We start from the raw sequence: 23,129 nt of genomic DNA on the forward strand, positions 1-23,129 counted from the left end.
ATTTATGGGGAAAAAGTAAGTAAACTATGACCTATGAAAGATAAACGGTGCTTTTCTCATTACACTCGTGGCCTGGTGTGACACGTCAATTAATATTTAACCTTCGACAGAGCCATCACATGCGCTGCTGGCGCCGTGTCAAAACATTTTATCAGAGAAAACAAGGAGCGAGTGGTTCTTATCCATCGGAGTGTAAATGTTGCAGAGGAGCGCACGTCTGTGTTTTATCTAGAGCCTAATGCAATCTTTTCCAGCTATCCGAGGTTCAGTTTGCAACACGAACAACCCCATGACATGGGGGCTAGTGACGTCAGATTGGCCCCAGACAGAGTGCGCGAGCGCGAGGATCCACCGCGGGGGCGAGCACATGCGCACAGGCTCGGTCTCATCTCGACATGAGCGCGGGCACGTCAATATACACACAGCGAGCGGAGCGGCGCTTTGGGTATAGTAGAAGGTGCTCAACAGCGAGAGAAATCCAGGCAGGCGCAGACACCTTCGCACACTGAGCAGAGGTTTTTTTGCGGCGCAGTTTGTGTGGCGGCCGGGACCCGATCTTTTAAAACCATGCTGGATTGACTGCAGAGAGGCAACTACAATCAATGGCTTGGCTTTGAAATCGTTCAAAATTTATTGGAAAGGAGTGTGAGATAGAGCGACAGTGGGAGAGGGAGAGAGAGGGAGAGCAGCGAGGGAGAGAGCGAGAGAGTGGCGAGAGGGGTGGAAATAAAGATCCTTTCAACGATGGAGCTTACAATGGAAAACATCGGAAATCTGCACGGTGTATCTCACTCCCATCAAACGAGCGACTTAATGAACTCCCCACACGCGCGCCAGTCGTCGGCGTCGCATCGGAACTTGGTGTCGCACGGACGGTCAGCCATGGTGTCCAGCATGGCCTCGATACTGGAGGGAGCAGGGGACTACCGCACAGACCACGCTTTGTCTGGCCCCCTGCACCCGGCTATGACCATGTCGTGCGACTCCGGGATGAGCCTGAGCAGCACCTACACCACGCTGACGCCGCTGCAGCACCTGCCCCCCATATCCACCGTCTCGGAGAAATTTCACCATCCACACCCACATGCTCACCATCATCCGGCGCACCAGAGACTCGCAGCTGGGAACGTCAGCGGCAGCTTCACCCTGATGAGGGACGACCGAAGCCTCGCCTCTATGAGTAACCTCTATGGCCACTACCCCAAAGACATGTCCGGCATGGGGCAGCCCCTGTCCCCGCTGTCCAACGGGCTCGGGTCTTTGCACAGCTCCCAGCAGACTCTCAGCGCCTACGGTCCCGGAGCTCACCTCTCCAACGACAAGATGCTCTCCTCGGGGGGCTTCGAGTCCCACGCAGCCATGCTGTCCCGAGGCGAGGAGCACCTGGCCCGTGGTCTCGGGGGCCACGGGGCCGGGCTCATGACATCCTTGAACGGCATCCACCATCACAGCCATCCGCACTCTCAGGCAAACGGTTCCATGCTGTCAGACCGGGACAGGCAGACGGTGGTGGGAGGCGGGCAGGGAGCTGGGTCAGGGCAGGTGGAGGAGATAAACACCAAGGAGGTGGCACAGCGAATAACGGCAGAGCTCAAGCGCTACAGCATCCCCCAGGCCATCTTTGCTCAGAGGATCTTGTGCCGGTCCCAGGGAACTCTGTCTGACCTGCTGCGGAATCCTAAACCGTGGAGTAAACTCAAGTCTGGCCGGGAGACGTTCAGGAGGATGTGGAAGTGGCTCCAGGAGCCGGAGTTCCAGCGGATGTCAGCGCTCAGGCTTGCAGGTGAGTGAGGAGACAGCTCCCAACCTGAGTGATGTGGAGGGATCAATTAGAAGTCAATGTGGCGAGACTGTCAATAGCTGCTCAAACAGACATTACTAGAAGTTATTAGTCGATTTTATCGAGTAAAACTTCATCATGACAGTTGGGGTGTTAAATGTTGGGGGAAATCTATATTTTGATTGATGCTACAACCCACGATATAAACACAGACTCTGTGCAACACTCGAGGTGTGATAAACAAAAGAGAAGAGGCGATTCTTAGAAGTGGACCGAGTGCAGAGGCAGCCAGCTCAGACGTGTTCGGTTTTACGCACATGTAGCACTTTTACGCATAGATACAGTGTGGACACATTTATACATTCACCCCTGTTCTTAGCTGCCTCTCTTTCCCTCTCTCTCTACACACACACACACACACACACACACACACACACACACACACACACACACACACACACACACACACACACACACACACACACACACACACACGTAAAGAGGCCAAACAAAGGAAATCAAAGCAGGATGTGACATTGATTACATCTCGCAGCGATTACTTTAAAGATAAAAACAAACCCACACTTTGATATCAGTGCAGCTCAACACCCGTTTTTTTTCATTTATCAAACTAACTTGATTTAATACTTTGGCACTTCCTCTGCCAAATGTCGAGGCAAACAAGGATCGTCTGAGGCCTCGCCAAAGAGTCGAGGGGAGCATGACCTCCTACGGATCAATATTTCAGGTCCAGGCGTCCCCTTTCAGAGCAGCGCACTGATAAATGATCGATTTGGATCTGAAAGACAGAGACACAAACAGATGCGTCTTTCTCTGCTCTGTGTTGCCTCCGCTGCTCTTTGGGACACCACGTCACCAAATTTGATTAAAGGCCTGTTTGGTCATTTTGGAGCTGAGAAATAGGTTATTGTGGTTTCTGAAGTGATGTGGGTTTTTCTTCAGCACCACTCATAACACACTGGGCATTTATATATATAAACTGTGACACAAACCCTCTCTGTCTCACCTTGTTGGTTTCCTGAATGCTTCCTCTCTTTAATCCATCCTCTCCATTTTTATTGCGCAAAGATGATCACATTAAAGGCTGTGATTTGAACCCGCATCCCCGCCCCCCTTTTAAACCCTTTAACACCTACAACCTGATTAACGGGACATAAATGAAAACGTAGCAGTGGAGTTAAAACAAGGATGTGAGTGAGAGGTCCCCTCTCATTGATGTCTGTGTAAAGGCCCTGTTTAGACGTGCTGCGCTTCCAAACGTCAATCAGCTGCTTCTGTGTCGTATTTCAGTGAACAGTTCAATTAAGCAGATATAGTGGCATATTTTAGTTCCAGTCAATGCCCTATTGAAAAGCACTTAATGGCATGTAAATTGTTCCTTTGCGTATTTAGTGGGGTTCTGGTAAATAAAGATTTAAACACTCCACAATTGTCTCTTTAAGTGCCACTGCTGTTAAAGCTAATTGGGCTGTGGGGTTTTATATCTTCCACACTGGCACCAGGATAAAGAAAAAAAAAAACACAATTCAACCGACGTGTTGGAGTGGCACAGGGCTGTGCAGTGTACACCTTCTGCATATTTTAATGTGGTCATGCCCAGGACAGCACAGAGGTGTAAGAAGTGTGTGTGTGTGTGTGTGTGTGTGTGTGTGTGTGTGTGTGTGTGTGTGTGTGTGTGTGTGTGTGTGTGTGTGTGTGTGTGTGTGTGTGTGTGTGTGTGTGTGTGTGTGTGTGCATTTTACACACATATATAGGTTTGCAGATTGGAAATAAAAGCTGTTCTTTTAGCATGACTTGATTCAGTAGTGATATATGCTGTTAAATATTTCATTTTAAAATATATTCTATTGTAAAATTCTGTATGTTTCTTACTGGAAACTGCATATTTTAAGTCTACTGTGCACTAACCTGCTGCCTCATTAGATCTCAGGGAAATTCCAGTTGAGCAAAGTAACAAATGACTTGTATGTAAATGCAGGGAGCAACATTTTACTTATTGCATTTAAAATCACAATTATCCTCAGTGCGCATGTGGGCTATAGGAGTGGGAGTTGTCGGTGGTGGTTGGGGGGGGGGGGGGGGTTGTGATGCTGAAAGTGAGGCTGGGCCATACTCGCTCGGCCACATCAATCAATAAATTCAAATTACTATTCCAAATTCATCACAGTCACACAAATCAATGCAGCTGCCCTGCTTAGCTAATGCGAAAATGCCAGTGTCTGCACACACACATGACAATCCGGTACTGAAAGGAAAAACAGAGCAGAGGAAGGCCTGTTTGGTGCTGGTGGTGGAGGGGGGAGGAATGTGTGTCCTTCACGCTTAACATCTCCCAATGCAACCAGAGGCGAAGACACACAGGCTTTCCCAGCTATTGTTTCCCTCCTATACAAGCCAAGCAAGCAGGAGCCGCCTTTTAAAACAAAATACTAATTCTGAGCATCTTAAAGTGCATTTGTTGGACATCTGCTGCATAAACAGGCAGCTCCGTTGTAACGAGTCAGACAGAGACGCGGGCAAGGTGAGGTTTGGGAGGCATTTAAAGATCGCATTAACGATGAAAACAATTCGTCTTTGCATCTGTGTTGAATTCCACACTCCATCTCAATGTATTTGGTCGGGTCAATACAGCCCTGATCGATAAGGATAGCCAGTGCATCTATCAATTATCCCGCCTCAGCACTCTCTCCCATTGGTCTCTCCCCCGGAGCAGAGGAGGGGGGAGGAAGGAGCGAGCTGGAAAAGGTTGGGAAAGGGGACAGCTGTTGTTTAAAAAAAAAAAAAAAGAATAAAATAGAGATTTAAAAAAGGACGCCACTGCTCACCATTTGTTGTGCGCTCACAGATTTGCGCTTCGAGGTTTGGTTGCATCAGGTAATGCGCACGTCTCAAATAGTCATCACCAAAAATAAATGGCAGATATTCCTATTTAACATTATAGCATTCGATTTCTGCGCATATGGCTATTTTCTAAAATATCTGACAGTGATTTGGTGCCATGGCATGCCAGGTTCTCTCCTAAAAAAGCACAGTCGCTCCATTACCATCTGAATGGCCGGAGCACGTGCCAGGGTGTGCAGGTCAGGACCCACAGGACATGGAGGAAAACATTGTTGAGAATGAGGGTGGGAGGCCTCTATTTATGTTTCAATGGACTACACGCAGTTTACACAGGCCTAATCCTGGAGCAATACTCGTTCCTCCACCCCCCCATCCATAGTCACACTGCGCCCTTTCCAATCCCCGCTGTGCGTCACCCATTTTAGTTGGGTAAATATTATTTTATTAAGCATTTCTTCACATTTGTGTGCATCTATTTCCGTGTAGGCGTCCGCAATTATGAGATAAACTCAACCTTATGCTTACTAAACTGATAAATTTAGAATACTTTATAAAGGAAAGTTGGCAAAAAATGGCGCCCTTTGCAGAATTGGTGTGCATGCTACACAAACATGGTTATTTATTTTTTATTTGTCTCTACAAAGCGTTTGGTGTGAGTCAACCCAAGCCTGTCAAGTTGGCAAAGCCCGTTTTCCTCGTAGGTCAGCTTTGTTGTTGTGAAGGCGCTGTCCAGAGTGCTGAAATATCCGCACCGACCTGCAGGATCTTTGTGTTGAGAGGACAGTTCAAGGTGGTGAACTGGACTTTTACCAATACATACTTAATGGCGTTCTTGTAGGCTCTAAACACCATTATTTCATCCAACAGCTTCCACCCATCGATCAATATTACAATCCACAATCGCGTCAATCACACCATCCTGCATCCTACTTTCCAGTGCAGCTCGAAGCCCACCAGGGGTTTCCATCTGAATCGCACACAAAACTGGAGGTCTTGTTTATTTTGGGGGGAGATGCTTATCAAAATATCCTAAAAATATGTCAGGAGTGGCACTATTTCTTCCTCTCTTGTTGGTCACTTAAGCCAAGATAATGGGGTTTAACTGGATGGAGCATTAAGGTGTGATTGATGCAGGATTGTTCTCTTTTTTTTAACGAAGAGATGGTTTGATGTTGGCCTGCGAAATGATCGATTGGTACTTTAATAATTGATGGATGAGGGGAAGATAGGGGAGTAAACAGTGCAGCTGTGGTTTCAGAGCCTCGTTGTTCGTTAAGCACAGCAACGTGTGCTGTAAGTACTGAGACACGCATGTACAAGCATCGCCTTTGCAATCCCCTGGTGGGAGAGCAACAGTCATTTTCTTGAGGTTATACCTCGAGGCTATTTTGTTTAAATCCCGGCTTCAGTGTTGCTCATTCCACATGAAATGACATCTAGCGCCCCGCATCATTATCTGGAGTCCGGCATGAGGAGGCTGCTTGTATGTGCTGGACAAAACTCAATTAATTCAACTTAAAATATGCGTAAATCCTCGTGTTTGGGGCTGAGATTAATATTTATACTGGAATGGGAACCTGAATCTACAATCTTATGTACGTTTTTGTCTCTCCCATTTCTAATCCACTCATGCATGGCTGCATAACCCACGACAGTATCGTAGCAGCAGCTGCAGCCTGCATACGTGTCGCCTCCTCGTTTCTCCCCTCCTGTATGTATGTGATCGGGATGTAGAGTGCGTCTGCGCCACATTGTTAAGGCCGATCTGGCGAGCCCTGAATCTGTATCGATTTCCATTCCCCGGCCTCTCCTTTCCATCTCTGGAGCTGCGCCATGCGGCCATGCAACCCCCCCCACCTCCACCTCCATCTCCAGCACCATGCAACACCTTTTCTTCCCATTAACAGCTCACCTTTCATAACGCACAGCAGAGAGACTAATAAACGCATGCTCCGACACCGGCGTGTTGTTGCAACACCTCTCTCCAGCCAAAACTGTCAAATGCTGACTTGAGCTTTAGTGGCACCCCCCTCTCTACACTTCTATTTCTGTGATGGAGTGGGATTAGCAGCATGAGACGACTTAAAGTTCACACTCGTTTAACCTCTTTTCGCTTATTATACATCCCACCCACACTGTTCCGTCCTGCACACACTGCTCTGACCACGTCGACCTTATTATTCAAAATAATGTAATTTTAATAGAAATCAGATTAGTCTGACTGAAGCAGGAGCCTGCACTGTCTCCCCCACATCTTCACCCATTTCTCTTGCAGCGCGCACACAAACACACACACAGTCGCTCACACACGGACGCGCGCGTTCCAATTCACACGGGGTGTACGTGGTTAGCAATTATAAATGCAGTGGAGGTCTGGACTCTGTACAGTCTCGAATACCGTCTCTTCTATTTTAGATGATCAATTCCTACGCTACTCCGTCGCCCCCTCGCCAAACCGGATCGATAGGAGAGAATGACCTTTAAATCAAATTGCTGGCAGAGTCAACGGAATGCAAGCGACGAGCATCAAAGGGTTAATGGCAATGCGCGCGCACACTTTTCCAGGCAAAAACATACACATACACACAGAGACATACACACAAAGAGGCCAAAACCTAAGATGATCATACTTAATTCTCATTATTGTATTTTCAAGTCAAATAGCTGCACAAGATGATTTTTAAAATGTTGGATGAATAAAGGCTGTAAAAAAGAAAAAAAAAACACCAGTGTGCTTTTGACCCTCCATAATCTGTACTGGTTTGCATAAGAGCCAACGCAAGTGTCGGTTCCAAAGAGCAGGCTGTTGTGCAATTAAAATGTTGACCAGAGCGCATCAGCGTGGTGTGGATGGAGTTATGTAACGCCGGGGTGCCCCAAAAAACGGTGGCTGCTCCGTGCGTCCTGTGCGCCTGCGCCTCGTGGTGTCCCCTGCAATTCCTGCAACGCATCGCAGTCTTTTAATGATGAGTTCCCTCCTGTTAATTTAAACTTTTCTCATCATTTGCTCCCAAAACTCTACTATTTGCAGGTGACAGATGTCACATGTTCCTGCTCAAACAGAAATAAGTAACGGATTACTTTTTATTTTGGGGGTCGAGTAAACCCACCGCCGGTTATAAATCAGTGTCCAGCGGTGTTGAGGCAGCAGTGATTCCGCACACTGCCTGCTTATCTGACGCCCTGACAGGCCATCGGTTATTAAAGGCCCGATAATGGCTTGTTTAATGCGCAGGCTAAGAACACAAGGCAAGGACATTGTCCACGCAATTAAAGAGAAGAGAGGCGGACGTCCAGTTGATCACTGTAAGCTTTCTATAAAAGCAGGAAGTCATTCAACAACGTATCTTGAATTTATAGACACACACAGATTTCTGGACGTTGGTTTGCATTTTGGAAAAACCTCTATATTTGGAGAAGAAAAATAAGAAAGTATCTTTATATTTAGTCTTTATATATCAAATAAAATCATCTCTTGTGAATTTGTTTCCCAGGTTAAATGGGAAAACAGGATTTTGAGAGCAAATATAAGGCATAAAAATGGACATCCTGTCTCCACTAAGGTCATGTAAAAATAAAAATTAAATAATAATAATCAAAAAGCGCAGGTAAAAGCAGAAATTCTCCTGCTGACAAATCATATCTCAACTGAAAGAACAGCCAGATGGTTTGTATGGAGCCTCAGTAAGTCTTTCTGCAGGGTCGATCACAACAAAACCGCAAATACACACACGCACACACACACAAACACACACATGCACAAACACACACAGCTTATCGTACCCACAGATGCAACCCGAAACTCCGGTTGGGCAACCCCACACAGATCAACAAAGGAACAAAACGACTGTGAAATCAATTGATGAATGAATCGATGTCAGCCCATATAGCCTTTGTGTTGCATGTTATTAAATATAAGGAAGTGGCTTCTTCGGATTGTTCTTGAAAAAATAATTAATAATTCGGTTAATTTGCTGCTTCAGTGAGACGATATGAAAATATTGTGTGTTCGGTGCTTGTTTAAGATTTGGGAACATTTGGAAAAACACCAGCGTGTGTGTGTGCAAGTGTGTGTAATATTATTTCCTCTTGACACACACTCAGTTTAATAATGTGCAATAGTAAATATACGATTCTAAAAATTAAATTAACTATAATAATAATTACTATTATTATTTAAAAATACTACAGCTTTATTATTAATATTTGTAATAATTGTAGTGTTGCTGCAGCTGATTTGGTGGCTAGAAATGCTGCACATAGAATTCGTAGATAATAAATAAATGCCAAATAAAGAATTAAATAAGTTCCTGACAAATTTGACACTTCTTGACGTTTCTAAAAAAAAATCAGTGTTCGAATAAATTCAATAATGCAAAATTGAAATTTAAAAAAAAAAAAAAAAACGTCCAATTTTCGTAACAGAATGACGACGACAGCATCACTCTATTTATTTCAATTTTAATCTGCTTTTCTTTTGCATCCGAGAGCATAGATCATCTAAATGCAATTAGGTCACCGCAATAAGGCTCAGAAATATTTCTGTCGTCTCTCCACATGATTGAGTGAGGACGGTACTGGATTGAATCTCGGAAAATTCCTGCATATTGAAAACCTGTCTGCATCTCCCCCGTGGAGAGTAAACAGTATCATCTGACTGCAGATTCTCCTGCGACAAATAGGAGAAATTAGCAGAGCAGTGACAGCTCAGCCCCGACATTTGAAGAAATTTGGCGAAAAAAAGTGCATCAAACTTTTTCCAAATGTGTCCGCTGCAGGAGTTTTGGTGGAAATATAATAATTAAATAAAGGCAGAAAACTTCGACCTCATTGACCTCTGTGTGTTTATGTAGCCCCGCGAGATTCTAAAGCTGCTGCAAGAATTACAATATTTTATTTTCTTGTAGTTTTCTTCTCATATCTGGTTTATTTAAATTTTTTTTATCCTAAAAGACAAAACAGAAATCCAAAGACTGATTAAATGTTAACTAGTTGCAGTGCAATATTTATAAAGTAGATTCTAAAGCAACCAAGCAGTTCATTTTAAAGATATTTTTAAAAGCAATGTTTCTGTGTATGGAACCACATTTTTTATTTGTGGGTAATTTTGGCCCAGTATACAATTAAGGTTCAATACGAGCAAAATCTTCCAAATAAGCTGCAAACACACATTACTGAATGACAGAAACACACACAGCGTCGCCCACACCTGTTTTGTGTGTGTGTGTGTGTGTGTGTGTGTGTGTGTGTGTGTGTGTGTGTGTTGGGAGGAAACCGTGGGCCTCCTTGTCTGTACAAAAAAATAAAGCATCATGATCATTACCGCTATCACGCATAACTGGTCAAAGCAATTATGAATGGAATCAATGATAATCACAGATAAGAGTATCACTCCAACAATGGAGCCACTCGTACAAATAACTGGCACATGCGGACCAAGGCTGCTATTAAACCGGTAAACAACAAAAAAAAAATAAAATAATAATGCTGGTTAAATTTCACTCATACGCTTCTCTCAATCATGCGCTTAAATGGCTGAGTGCGTTTAATTATCTAAAACCTCATAAGGAGCGTGATCATCACAGGCAGCAGCCTCGACTGATTATCGAATTTTCTTAACACTGTGCAATTTCTAAGCTTCAACCACTGCGTTGCTAATAACACGTTGGGATGAAAACAGAAGCTGAATAAACCTTTTTTTCTCAGATTCGCTGTTTTTTGCGCATCTCAAATTTACGCACGGCGCATAATAACTGTGTTTTCATGTATATTATCCAGCGAAAATATAAATCTTATGCATGCAAAGTGGCAGGTGATGGATGATGCAGCAAATCCTAAAGAAACAGAGAGAAAATGAAAATGTTTCAGGCAGCAGCAGGACTTAAAGGTGGGATGTGGGCGAAGGTGTAACTGAGTTCAGGTTGAGTGTTATTGAAGTGCTGGAGAAGAAATGCCTCGCAGCAGAGTCGCAGGAGAAGGCAAACAAACAAATTGTGCCGCTTTATCAGTATATTAACACCAATTCTCACTCATTACATTAAGGAGTATCGAGCTGGAAGTGTTTTGGCCTGGCGAGAGAGTGGAGGAAGAGAGGGAGAGCTTGGCACTGCCCTGCAGCCAAATGCCACAGTGTGGATGCGCACGCAGCCATCAATCTTTAGGGCAACAGCCCATGAGAAACAGCAGAGACGTTACTTAATAAATAGGCCGAAGCCCAAACATCAAATTGCCCAATCACGCTGCTTGCAATATGGAGAGGAGCAGCTACAAGCATGGATTATCAGCGAGGACAGTATTGCCTTGCAACAATAAAAGGGCTGCACTGCTTGTGTGTGTATAAACGTACCGAACCGTAACCGGTAAACGTGTTTATTGGTAAATTAATTAAATCAGCACACTATGTTGACCTCGTTTGCTTTGCAGGGATCACAAACAGGATCGGATTCCAACCCGCGCAAACACACAGAGAAGGAGGATCTCAGAAACCTGCTTCCTTATGCAGATCATGGTTTCATAAAACACTATAGGCACAATATTAGGCGGTTTGACTTTCTCATTATGAGCAGGAAGGGCAGTGATGATCAATAAATGATTAATGCTCAAGATGAACTCACACCTGCAGGGAGAGAGGAGGCCCCGCACCGCAGACAGCTGTGAATATTCAGCATCATATAGCTAAATATAGAGAAAAAACCGCACACCGATGGAACAAACAGGTGCTGATGATTTACTGTATTTCCTTCCACTCTGATTTTCACAGCAAAAAAAAAAGGAAAAGCCTAGATCATCACAGCCTCCTGCACCGGTGCGTTTCCCGTGTCTCCATGCAGCCCCCTTCATGAATCTCCTCTCTAGGCCCACTCCCCCCCCCCTCCGAGGCATAATTAATTGGACGAACTGAATTTCACACACGAATTATTCACGAATCTATCGATCGATATTGAACACCCAGGGCCTTTCTCTTAACCTCGCTTGGTTTGTCGTGAAGCAAAGAATATTAATGTCATCAGTGGAGAAGAAATGGGCCTAAGTTGCTCCGTTTTCACCCGAGCATAAGTTGTGAAAATCACTCATTAAGGAATTTTAAATACTTGGATTTGATATTCATGGGGATTAGGTGGACTTTGCGGGTGTATTTATGGGAAATATTATTCGAATAATGCGCTCAGCAGCAGATTATAAGTTTAAAAACCCTAAAACACAGGAGGAGCATGGCTTTGTTAATCAGTCTTTGTATGTTTGTGAGCTGTTCCATTGTGGCCAGTTATAGAAATCACATTTCTCTCCGGCCGTAGGCTACAGGCGATCAGCAGGGCGCACACCTCAGAAAACACTCAGCGCCAAACCGGGATTTCTGCTCTTGTCCGGTTGCTCTTTGTGCATGAGTTTATGTCCGTCTCTCTGCTCGGTGCCTACTGTAGCTCTAAAAGCTGCAATGATCGATTTTTTTTCTTTTCTACGCCGAGCTTGGTTCAGTAATCAGGGCCCCCTTCCTCACCGATCGATCGATATTGATTACTAAATCCAGCGCCTGTAGCAAAGGCAGCGCACTATGGCGCCCCGTGCAGCCGGGCCACGACGAGAGCGACACCTGCCGACCGAAGCGGCTCAAAGCAAGCGGTCGATGAGAGGGTAGCAGGACGTGACTATCCGGTGGAAAGATGTGGAGAGGAGCTGGAGGACTGTGTCAGCTTGTTGTGGAGGCACATTAAGAGAGAAACACTCCTCAGCCAGACTCCTGTCTGCGCCTCCTGCATAAATCTGCACTGAAAATGTGCAGATTTCACTGCCTTTAATTTGACTTTTGAGGTTTCAAGCAACAAAGGAGAGTGAGAAAAGAATAGAATTGCAATGAAATACACAGATGTGCAGCTAGTTTCCCAAGCCACACGTGTGGACCAATTAAAAGCGAATCTATTCATAGATTTTGGAAGTAATACTCATTCTGTAACTACATAGATCCATGTCGATTTTACTGTCTGTAAACACTCAGAGTGGAAAAGGAGAAGATTCATACGAAGTAAAATGTTTTGTTCTTTAAAAGGAGTAGATAAAAACTAAGTGCGCCAAAATGCTGCTGCTTTTCGCTTTAAATATTGAAACAAAATCTGGGAAAATCAAAGACTTTGCATTTTATGATATGGGATTAGAGGTTGTGTAAGTGTGCACATGTGTGTGTTTTTATGCATACCTCTGCAAGGTCACACACCAGGAAGAAGTACAGGTGCTCAGGTCAACTGGAAGCTGCATGAAATAGAGAGAAAAAAATCTATATTAACAATAATGCTGCACTGAAAACAGAATCCAATATAAAAAATAGGACTATACAAGTTATGGGGATGCGATGTACATTTGCAATCAAGCTACATTTAATATTGTGTTAATCATGGAGGTGAAAATTAGAGTCAGAAATGTAATATGCAAATGGTAAACTAGAAAAATAGAAAAGGAGCATATCTCAGAATAACACAACGATCATTTAGAGTCCACATTACTTCCGTACTCTTCTCAAGCGTCCCACAGAGTTGGCGTTTCAGCTTCTCCTTCTTCCAGCTTCAGTAACGTCTACATCTGGTGGCTGTGGAGAAACAGACGTGTCACACATGTTAGCATCACTCTGCAGCCCCTCCTCGGACTTCAAACAAACCTCGCAGAGCTTCGATGCATGTTTCGGCTTATTGTCCTGCTGGGAAACGAATCCTCTTCCACACATGTTCAATCCGGAGGGGCTTGCGAGTCTCTGGTGGGTAGAGTAGTAGTAGAGCAGATCTCCAAAATAATATGCAGTACAAGACCTTAACACCTTTCTAAAATCTAAAAAAATGTTCACCTAATCTCTCTTGATACAACTGTGATGCTCTAAAAACTGTACCAAATGTTGTAAGAAAAAATCACACGAGTGTAATGTTCATATAAGCATTTCTCAAAAGTGGATGTCTGTAATTCACAAACGATGTGCTCTGTTTATAAAAAAAACTAATTAAACAAACAGACATGGAGCAGATCAGAGATTCTTTTCATATCGATGAACTACAAATAAATCCATTTGCAAATAAATCCATGATATGAGCTGTGCTGCCAGTGTTTGGCCCTGGAATCACCAGGTGTTATTTAGCTTGGCCTGCACTTGCAGCTAAATGTCACCAGAGGACATGAGCATTGAGGGTTTCTTAATTGTGTTTAGAACAAAATAAATAAAGAAAAACCCAATAGCTGCAAGATTTTACTATTTTAGTGATAACAGGTATTATCGGGGTCTCTGATTTCCTCACAAAAAAGCATTGCATTATCCTGCTCATCCTATAGCATCTGCTCATTGTAAATAATTTGAGCGAAACTGCAAACCATAAAATTACAGCTTCCTCCTCCTCCTTTTTTCTCATTAGCATTACTACCCTTAAACCTACTATAAATCAAAGTGTTATATACGATGATATACACACTGTACATACAAGTGTGCATTTGGACAAATTTGCAGAGGCATATTAGCATTTGTGCGTTTGTGTGATATACGTAGCAGCGGTGTTAATGTGAAATATGAATATGATGGATGCACGAGTGTGCAGGTTAGACGTCTGTAGTAAACAGATTGGACTGCAATGGCTGATCAATGGGCTCTGTTCCACTGTAATTAGACACACAGCGCCACTGCTTGGCTCCAGCCACTTCAGCATAATCACAACCTCCCCACAAACACACACACACTAATACACACACACACACACAAGTAAAACATTAGAGGGGGAAAAAAATCTGCCTTTAAATGCATCAAGGCACACACACTCTCTCTCACACACACACACACACACACACACACACACACACACACACACACACACACACACACACACACACACACACACACACGTGCGCACACACGCACAGCGTGAGAGTGAGACATTACTGAAGGCGAGTATGAAAGTATCAGACAATATGAACGGCAGCAGGTGGAGACCCCACAGGGATGGCATCTTTCTCTTTCTACAATTTGCTCTCGTTTTATTGAGACAGTAGGGAAGCTGAGAGGGACACACAGTCCGGTCTGGCAGGATTCGATCCTCAGTCAGCAGGGGAACATGTGGCTGCAGAGGTGGTGCCTTAACCTTCCAGACACACACACACACACACACACACACACACAGACAGAGTACATACAACTCCTCCTACACCCTCTCTGGGCACCGTTTCTGCCTTTTTACCCTCCACATGTCTGCTGCTTTCCACACGTCTCCTACAAATACTTTCGAGTTACAACACACTTACCCACAATACAGCATTCTATTAACTATTAATTCCTGAGCTGGCTGCTTACAACCCCATCACCCCCTCGGACACCCTCCCAAATGTTATAAAAAAAAAAAAAAAAAAAAAAAAAAAAGAAGAGTACATTCGGTGTATTTTCTTTTGAAAGTTGCTCTGTGTATGGGAAGGGGCTCACAGCAGCCAATGCAAGCACCTCTCTCCAGTGTTTGTGTTTGGAGGGGGGGGAGAGAAGGAGGTGAGGTGGTGGTGGTAGGGGGGGTTATAAATACCCTCTCAGAGCTCAATAGAGTGTGCTCCAGTGGGCTCTGTTTGAAGTAGCAGACTGTAGACCTGCTGGGGGGGGATTCTGACCTCAGTCCCTGCAGAGAACCCCCCAATTCCTACAGCAAAGTCGGTCAATATCTCGCTTTCTCCTTCACTCGCCGCCCCTCCCTCTCCTCTCTTTAGTTCTTGTACGCACACACAAAACACACACATTTTGTCTTACTCCTGTGCCTTTTCTCCTCTCCGACCCATTCTTTTCCCCGCGTCGGCCCCTCCTCTATCTCTCATTTCCACGCACAGACACACACTCAAACACAAAATGCTTACTTTTGTGCAACAGTCACTCAGTCCCCCATTGCGACTCAAACTGCATTAATATTGAATCAAACAGCAGTGTCTCCAGCTAGCAGGCAACAGCCAGTCCCACCCCCCCCACCACCACCACCAGCACCCCTCCACCCCCATCTTTCTCTCACCGCAGGCTGGCTCCCTGTCTGCACTCTGCAGGATGGAAGGAATATTCCCACTGGGCAGGAGGCATGGATTAGCTTTAAATCAACTTTAATATGGCAATAGAGATGGAGCTGTAGCATCTCTGCTGGTGTATAAGCTAGTTTTTATGTGTTTAAGCACTGGCTAATAAGACTTTCAGCCACTGTACTTCCCTCCAACTCCACAGTTTTGCTATTCAGTCACAAATGTAATCACTTTTGTATATTTACCTTGCTTTGTGTTCTCTTTTCCCCTCTCTGCCTCCCACTCTCATCCCAATCCCTCCCACCGCTGCCATCCATACCAAGCCTGCAAGCGCAAAGAACAGGAGCAACACAAGGACCGCAACACGGCGCCCAAGAAACAACGTCTAGTCTTCACTGACCTGCAGCGCCGCACACTCATTGCCATCTTCAAGGAGAACAAGCGTCCATCCAAGGAAATGCAGATCACCATCTCCCAGCAGCTCGGCTTGGAGCTCAGCACCGTCAGCAACTTTTTCATGAACGCACGTCGCCGCTGTGTGGACCGCTGGCACGATGACCATGGTACCAGCCCCGGGCAGCCGGGCACATCCGCCACCACCTTCTCTAAGGCCTGAGAGAAGGAGAAGGCCTTCAGAGGGCTGGGGAACCAGGTTGGAACAACAGGCCACATGGGAAATTGGCTGTGAAACCCGTTCTTAAACAACCCTACCTGGCCTGGACCGCCTGAATGTGTCCTCTGCCCCTAGAAAAAAAAATCCTTTGTGCCATGCAATCATCTTTTTTGTCAGTCAAAATTTCAAGCTCTCACCTGTAACAAGCATAATCTAAAAGGTGAATTGTGAAGTCAGGTCCACTCTGCATTACTCACATAAGGACAATCATTGATTCTGTCTTTTTTGAAAGAAAATCATTTTTATGGCATCTGACAAAGTAAAGAGACACCAAAGATTTGATGTTTTTGTTGGACGGTATTTGCATTATGCCGGCCTCCTCCTTCACCATCCAAGTAGCCACAGAATCAGCTTTCTTGTCTCTCAACTCACCTCCTTTGTGTCTGCCTCCTTACTCTCTCCCACATCCCCTCTACGCCGGCACACGGAAGCAACAAGGGTGAAAGAACGGCAATAAATCTGACAACAGAACAGCACATAGCCTTATTATCAGAGCCCCATCCTGCACACACACAAGGCCGTCATAAAGAAAACAACGCAGCCTATGAAAAAAACAAGGCTTTCCAATTCTCCGCCTCTGCCTCCCCCTCCTCGTGTAGTCTCCTTCATTCCTCAGCCAAAGGTATTCCCTGAAGGCCAGCCATTTCAGAGAGCAGCTCAGCCTGATCATACGGCAAACTAATGAATTGAAAAATGAATCGATGCAGACAGAGAGAGCGGGGCCTTGACCCCTCCTGAAGGTGAAACTCAAGACGCTCGGCAGTAGATACTCAGGTCTTCCAGGCCCAGGTCTATATTTTTTGCACAGATGTTGGAGGCCTGTAGGGAGACATGTCATTGTTACTCTCAGCCTGAGCCTAGAGTCTGTGTTTCTCTGACCAACAGGAGAGGCGGGTGAGATGTCTGGACATGCTCTTTGTTCTGCTGGGAGCTTTTTCTCTAATCAATAACTGAGAACCAAACGATGACAACAACACGCTCGGGCATCCAGCCAACTACATTACAGCTGCATACGAAAAGCAGAATGTAAGAGGAGCACATGGAACCCGGTGAAGATGGGGACACAAAGGCCTCAGTAGAGCAGCAGCAGCAGCTACAGCAGCTACAGCAGCTACAGCAGCTACAGCAGCTACAGCAGCTACAGCAGCACACCTTCTCTGTCCCCAGTGCTGCCTGAGCTGGCAGAGCAACAGTGCCCCCTGCTGTTGAAAGCAAAGACCTGTATCCAGCAAAGCAAGGGGGGTTCGGAGTGGAGGAGAGGGAGGGAAGAGCCACTAGATGCTGAGGAGAAGTCATGGCACAACACATTCAGGCCCTCACAGCTCTTTGAAGGCAGATCAATAGATAACCATTATCCTATTGTTGTTCCTCATCCAACCAGCATTGGTGAAGCCGGAGGAGGGGGATGGTTAAACTGAAATGCTGAAAATGCAGGGATTTAGCAAAGGCAGGGATTTATTTAGGCAATCCAAATCCAACAAGAATCAAGAAAAATACTAAAAATTTTACACAAAGAGGGGAGAGAAAAGTACAACAGAGTAAAATGTAACAGAAAGGCATACTGAGACAGACACGTCTGAGGTGCAGTGGAGGTTTAATTTGTTTTTGGGAGGCTTCATATTTTGTCAAATCATTTTTTTCCCATTCATCCATTTCATCTGTTTGCAAAAAAAAATCTCTCTCAACAGATATGATTCAAAGCAAATCTCCTGGTTATTCCCACACAAGGGTTATCAGTAGCTAACCACCACACTCAGCTGTTCAAATGCTACAACAATTAGTGCCAATGCTTACTGCCTTAATGCGAGTCAGAGAATATGGTACTAGGGTTAACACACAGCTACAGCGCGCCCCACTGACGGCGGGCAGTGTGTGCCATAGCAACCAACAATCAGCTTTTAACTGAATTAAAATATACTTTTTTAGTAAAAAAAATAAAAAAAGAATCAGATTTTAAGGCCGTACAATAACCAAAACCTCAAATGACAAAGATACCACACAGACAGTATGTGTTACAAATACAACGGGGGAAATAATAATAATAAAAAATGTCTCCAACACATAACTGGACACATTTTGAAGCAGAAGAAAAATCTCTCATTCTATCTTTGGTTCTCTACCTCCTCTGTCCCTCTAACCCCACTGCCCACCCCCACCCCCCCTTCTCTTTTCCTCTCTATATTGATGCGGGTATTTAATTAGTACCATAGACACAAAGTTTCTATTTCTTGTTACTATTGTGCTCTGTTGTGCATAAGTAAGGCACCTTGTTGATAAATCAAAAACAAAAAAAGGAAGGACTTTTTAAAAGGAAAAAAAGAGGGATGCAAGGACTGAGGCCAATGAAGGATGTATTTTTTTGCATTCTGTGTGAATATAGACTCGGAGGAGACGTTTACCACGAGAAAGAGAAAAAAAGAAAAACAGGGAGCTGCTGAAAAGAAGAATTAATGACGGACGCTTTCTCTCTTTTGGCATTTCATGTCAGAACTGTGGTACTCTCAGCCCCCTTTAAGCTGAGCCCCTAGAAATGGGGTAAAATGGAGGGGGACAAAACATGACCTCCAAATGTCCTGGCTGACTCAGTATGTTTTATCGGAGGGTGGGGTGGGGAAGGGGCTGTTAAAGCTTGGGACTCAATAGTTATCTGTATGGTCTTAAGATGCAACTGTAGCATTTCCAACAATGTAGTCAGATTAGCGGTGCAGATTAGATAAGCGATGGTCATTGTAGAAGAGTTGATCAGGAGGTACTGACTAAGCTCACCTTGCTGTAAGCAGTGAGTTAAAGTCACCTAAGGAAGATGAGCTTCAATTGACTTGTGGCATACAGTTCAGTGAGCATAAGTAAATAGCTAGATTCAGCTCTAGGTATTAAAGCTGACAAAATGACATTTGTTTGTAGTGAGAACCAATGTGGCTACCTCACTAAGCTGAGTGGTTTGTGAAACCGCCACTAATACCAAAGATACTGCAGCCTACCAGTCACAAACTGCCTAGGGGGACACAAACCAAAAATAAGAGCCCCCCCTCTTTGCCCAAAACTGTTACACACACTGACAATTACACAGACAAACACACTCACACACAATGTTCGTACTAACAGCGCAGTCAGACTGCATCGTGCCACACAGGAGGAGGTGGCTGCCTTGCAGACAGAGTTGAGTGCCTTTTCCCTTCAACCACGGGTGGGACTGCACTGGACACACAAACACACTCACAGCCATGCAGATGCATGCATAGAGCTGCACACCCATTTACAAAACATGCACTCACACAGACAAAGCACCCATAATTGGATGGACAGAAAGGGGGGCCAAAGAGAGGGACACAGAGTGGGGGCTGTGTCAGCATTTTCTCCCATATTGACTTTCCATCTTGATACACTAGAATACAAGCACTTTATCATGCAGAAAGTCTATAAAACATTTTCTATACACTATTTATTTGAAACAAAATTATATGTTACTCCTTACTCTGTCAGAGTCTTTGTTACTGTATTGTTGATCTTCTACTAGCTTTCAGCCTTTGTGTTTTTCTTTTTGCTCTCCGCCCAGTGTGCTTATAACTCTCAGCCGCTTTACCTTTCTCGCATCAGAGATATTTTTGTGTACCAGAGAAAGAGGGGGGTAAAAAGGCCGTGGCTCTAAGCACTTAGAGGGCTGTAGTTGTTAAAAAAAAAAAAAAAAAAAAAATCTTACCATGAAATGTCTCTCTCTCTCTCCACTGCGTGCAAGCACAGAGGCTGCACTAGAAAAGTGTGGAAGACTCACTGACAGTTTATAGACACAAACTCTCTCCTCCCTTCACCTTGTCTGTCCAGTCAACCTTTCCCCCTGGCTAGTGCTAAGACTTGGTAGGCGTGTGTTGACAATTAATTCTGAAATACCTCAAAAACCTTTCATGTAAACTTTATGTAATTTAAACTGAAAATAATACTGCTAATGATAACAATGATTATGAAACTATGATACTATGATAGTTAGTTTTGGAACTTGTGACTTGAAGCTTTATACTGTTAAATTCCTTTTATTTGTTTGCTTATTTTTCTTGTACGTTCTCTCATTTGTTTTTGCTACGGCATGTACTTACTGTTTTCATAAAGGAAAAGACATTGTGAATGTTTCTGTGGAGGGTTACACGAGAAAAGAAGAGACAGAAGAGAAGGCTAGAATAGCGAGAGACGGGTGAGAGCTATTCACTTTAGATGTTTAGTTCAAAGCTCTCTCACAGGCGGGTACATTCAAAGAAAAAACAAAAAAAGAAAGAAAGAAATGACAAAAATATGATTTGGGCTAAATTATAAACCAAAAATTTGATGTTAAACCAAAGGAGGAATAACCTTATATCCATTGTTAGCTTTCTTCTGTCTTTAAGCTGTCTTTTCTCTGAAAAAAAATAACAAAAACAGTTTCACAGTTACTTTTGAAGGTTCCTGGGTGTGTTCAAGTGCTCCTGATGTTCTTAGAATATTAAAGACCAGCACCTCCTATTGAAAAGAAGGTGCGCTTTTTTCTTTTGTGCATGGATATTGTATAACTGTATAGAAACCAACAGGAATGACCTGTGATTTTGTGGGGAGAGGAGGAGGATGGAAAGACTTGGGAGTGGGTGGAGATAGGGGTGGGGGATATTTTGGTTATCAAAATAAACAAAAAAAAGGGTGGGAGGATTTGGGTTTTAGGCGTTGGAGGGGTCCTTGTTTTTAGAATTTCCGTCACTGTTGGATTCACTGGTTGTGTGCATGTGTTGTTGCAACCCTTCCCCTTTCCCCATGTTTCTTTGATGTATATAAATCCAGACAGTAGGGGGCAGTGTGCGCTGGGGGAGGTCAAACTCCTCTCCTCCCAATCAATAGCATTCAATTTTCATTCCTCAGCTTGTGGTCTTCACTTGGGTCCTGAAAAGTGTGTCTTGCTTTTCCAAAGACGGGCTGTTTTCTTGGAGTTAATCAGAGGGACACACACAGGCCTGAGCGACCGTGAATATACCTGTATGTCTGTCTACATGCTTTTCTTCAATCTGTGTATATGTGTTCATTTGTACTTATGTGGAAGACAAAGTGTTTTCTATTTTCCGTTCCTTTGCTATGGGTTGCAATATTTGTCATGCAAAAATTTGAAACCATTTCTTACTGACTGACCGACCAACCAACCACGGTTCCATCTGGCAACTGGTCATCCAAACCCCGAAATGTCGTCAGCATTTACTGTCAAACAGCATACGTGTGTGTCATTTCACTGCGGGCTCGAATAAGTTGCCAATGGGACTGATGTAGACACCCCCAGTCACACTGTGCTCTCCCTCTTCTGTTACCTGTTAATCAATCAGAACCAAGTGTCTTTGTGATGGTAGAAGACAATCAGTTTCAAAACAAGAAAAAAGGTAGAGAGAGGGCAGGCCAGTGGGGAGGAGGATAGGGGAGGACGGAAGAACAAAATCACGGGAAAAGAGGCTCTCTGTATCGTGACCAGCTGTAGTGCCCGACTGCCAAACGACTGCCCCACTCGCTCGGATAATTTTCATCCCATCAAAGCAAAATCTGGCTGCAGCGTTCGAGCTCCACGTGATACAAACCACAACATTTTAAATTCACACCCTCATCCCCTGTCACTTTTCACTCTGCTTCTCCTCCTACTACAATACAGTGCAATGCAGGAGGAAAACAAAACCAAAAAAAGCATAAAAAAAACAAAGAGCTGTGGTGCAAAGACCATATTTCCCATCACCCACCACAATATCCTGCTAATCTAATGATGATGTAACCAGCCGCGAGGAATAAAAATGGCTCCGGTTGGTGGCTTTTGCACAGAGAACTATGCAAACACCTGACCCCCCCAATCTTAATCGTTGCTGCTGGGTCAGAGTGAATAACCCTCAACCCTCCCCCCTCCCTCCCTCTGACATTTAAACACTCACACTTTGACCTCCATGACCTCTTATTGCCCCGCCTGCCGCCCCATCCCACAAGCGCAGTGCGGGCAGAGCAACCCCGGTCACTCAGGGTACGGTTAGAGGGTGGCCGGGGGAGAGAAGAGCACTACAGCACCCCGTGTTTCACCGAGACCGACGTCACATAGCTTTACATGAATGCCCCAAACTGCCACTGACATCAAAATGGAGTCCATGCTGGCGTTAGCAAGCTGATCCTCCCCTGCTCATGGCTCCATTGTTCTACAATGTTTGACTGTCTTTGTCCCCAGCGCCAAGGAAGGGCCACAATCAATGCAAAGACACTTACATTGTACTTACTTAAGTTTACAAAGTCGTCTGGAGACGGTGGCTTATATTGCACTTGGACAGACAGACAGACAGACACACAAACAGACACAGGCACATGCTGGAGAGGGTGAGTCTGCCTTTTGAGAGTGTTTGCTGAAACCAAAGATGAAATCAGAGGTACGACAATCTGGCTGCCAAACCTAGAAGACAATGTTCAGCTCTCTGGGCTGCTCTACGGGTCCTGTGATTTTTACCGGCCATGTGGACATTCCACGTATTGCACTTACACACATGTACATACACATACCTTGGTGTAAACCTTTCACACACATCTCCATCCACGCAGAAAAGAGGGGATTAACCCACTCACGTCTGATCAGAAAGCCTCTTTTCCCTCCTCCCACTGCAGAAGCCAGAGAGCCTGTGGAGGACTTTAGTTTCACTCTAGTTGAGACTTCTGAGAAGGAAAAAAATCTGAGTAATAACTGTTACAGAAAAATAAAAACTTAAAAGGATAATATGGGTAAATTGCGTGTTTTGAAATAAATTAACAAATAAAACAATTGTAAAACAAAGCGGTGCTGTTGGT

The 23,129-nt window shown here is 44.5% G+C and overlaps 1 protein-coding gene across 1 annotated transcript; it reads left to right on the forward strand.

Moving 5' to 3' along the window:
• Positions 1 to 432: 432 nt before the first annotated feature.
• On the forward strand, positions 433 to 23,115 carry onecut3a (one cut homeobox 3a). Its single transcript, XM_023277776.3, has 2 exons — positions 433 to 1,783; positions 15,970 to 23,115. Exons 1-2 carry the CDS (start codon positions 745 to 747, stop codon positions 16,260 to 16,262), a joined length of 1,332 nt encoding a protein of 443 aa, XP_023133544.1. The 5' UTR covers positions 433 to 744; the 3' UTR covers positions 16,263 to 23,115.
• Positions 23,116 to 23,129: the final 14 nt, after the last annotated feature.

The sequence above is a fragment of the Amphiprion ocellaris genome, chromosome 2 (genome assembly GCF_022539595.1).
Source record: "Amphiprion ocellaris isolate individual 3 ecotype Okinawa chromosome 2, ASM2253959v1, whole genome shotgun sequence".
Classification (NCBI taxonomy): domain Eukaryota; kingdom Metazoa; phylum Chordata; class Actinopteri; family Pomacentridae; genus Amphiprion; species Amphiprion ocellaris.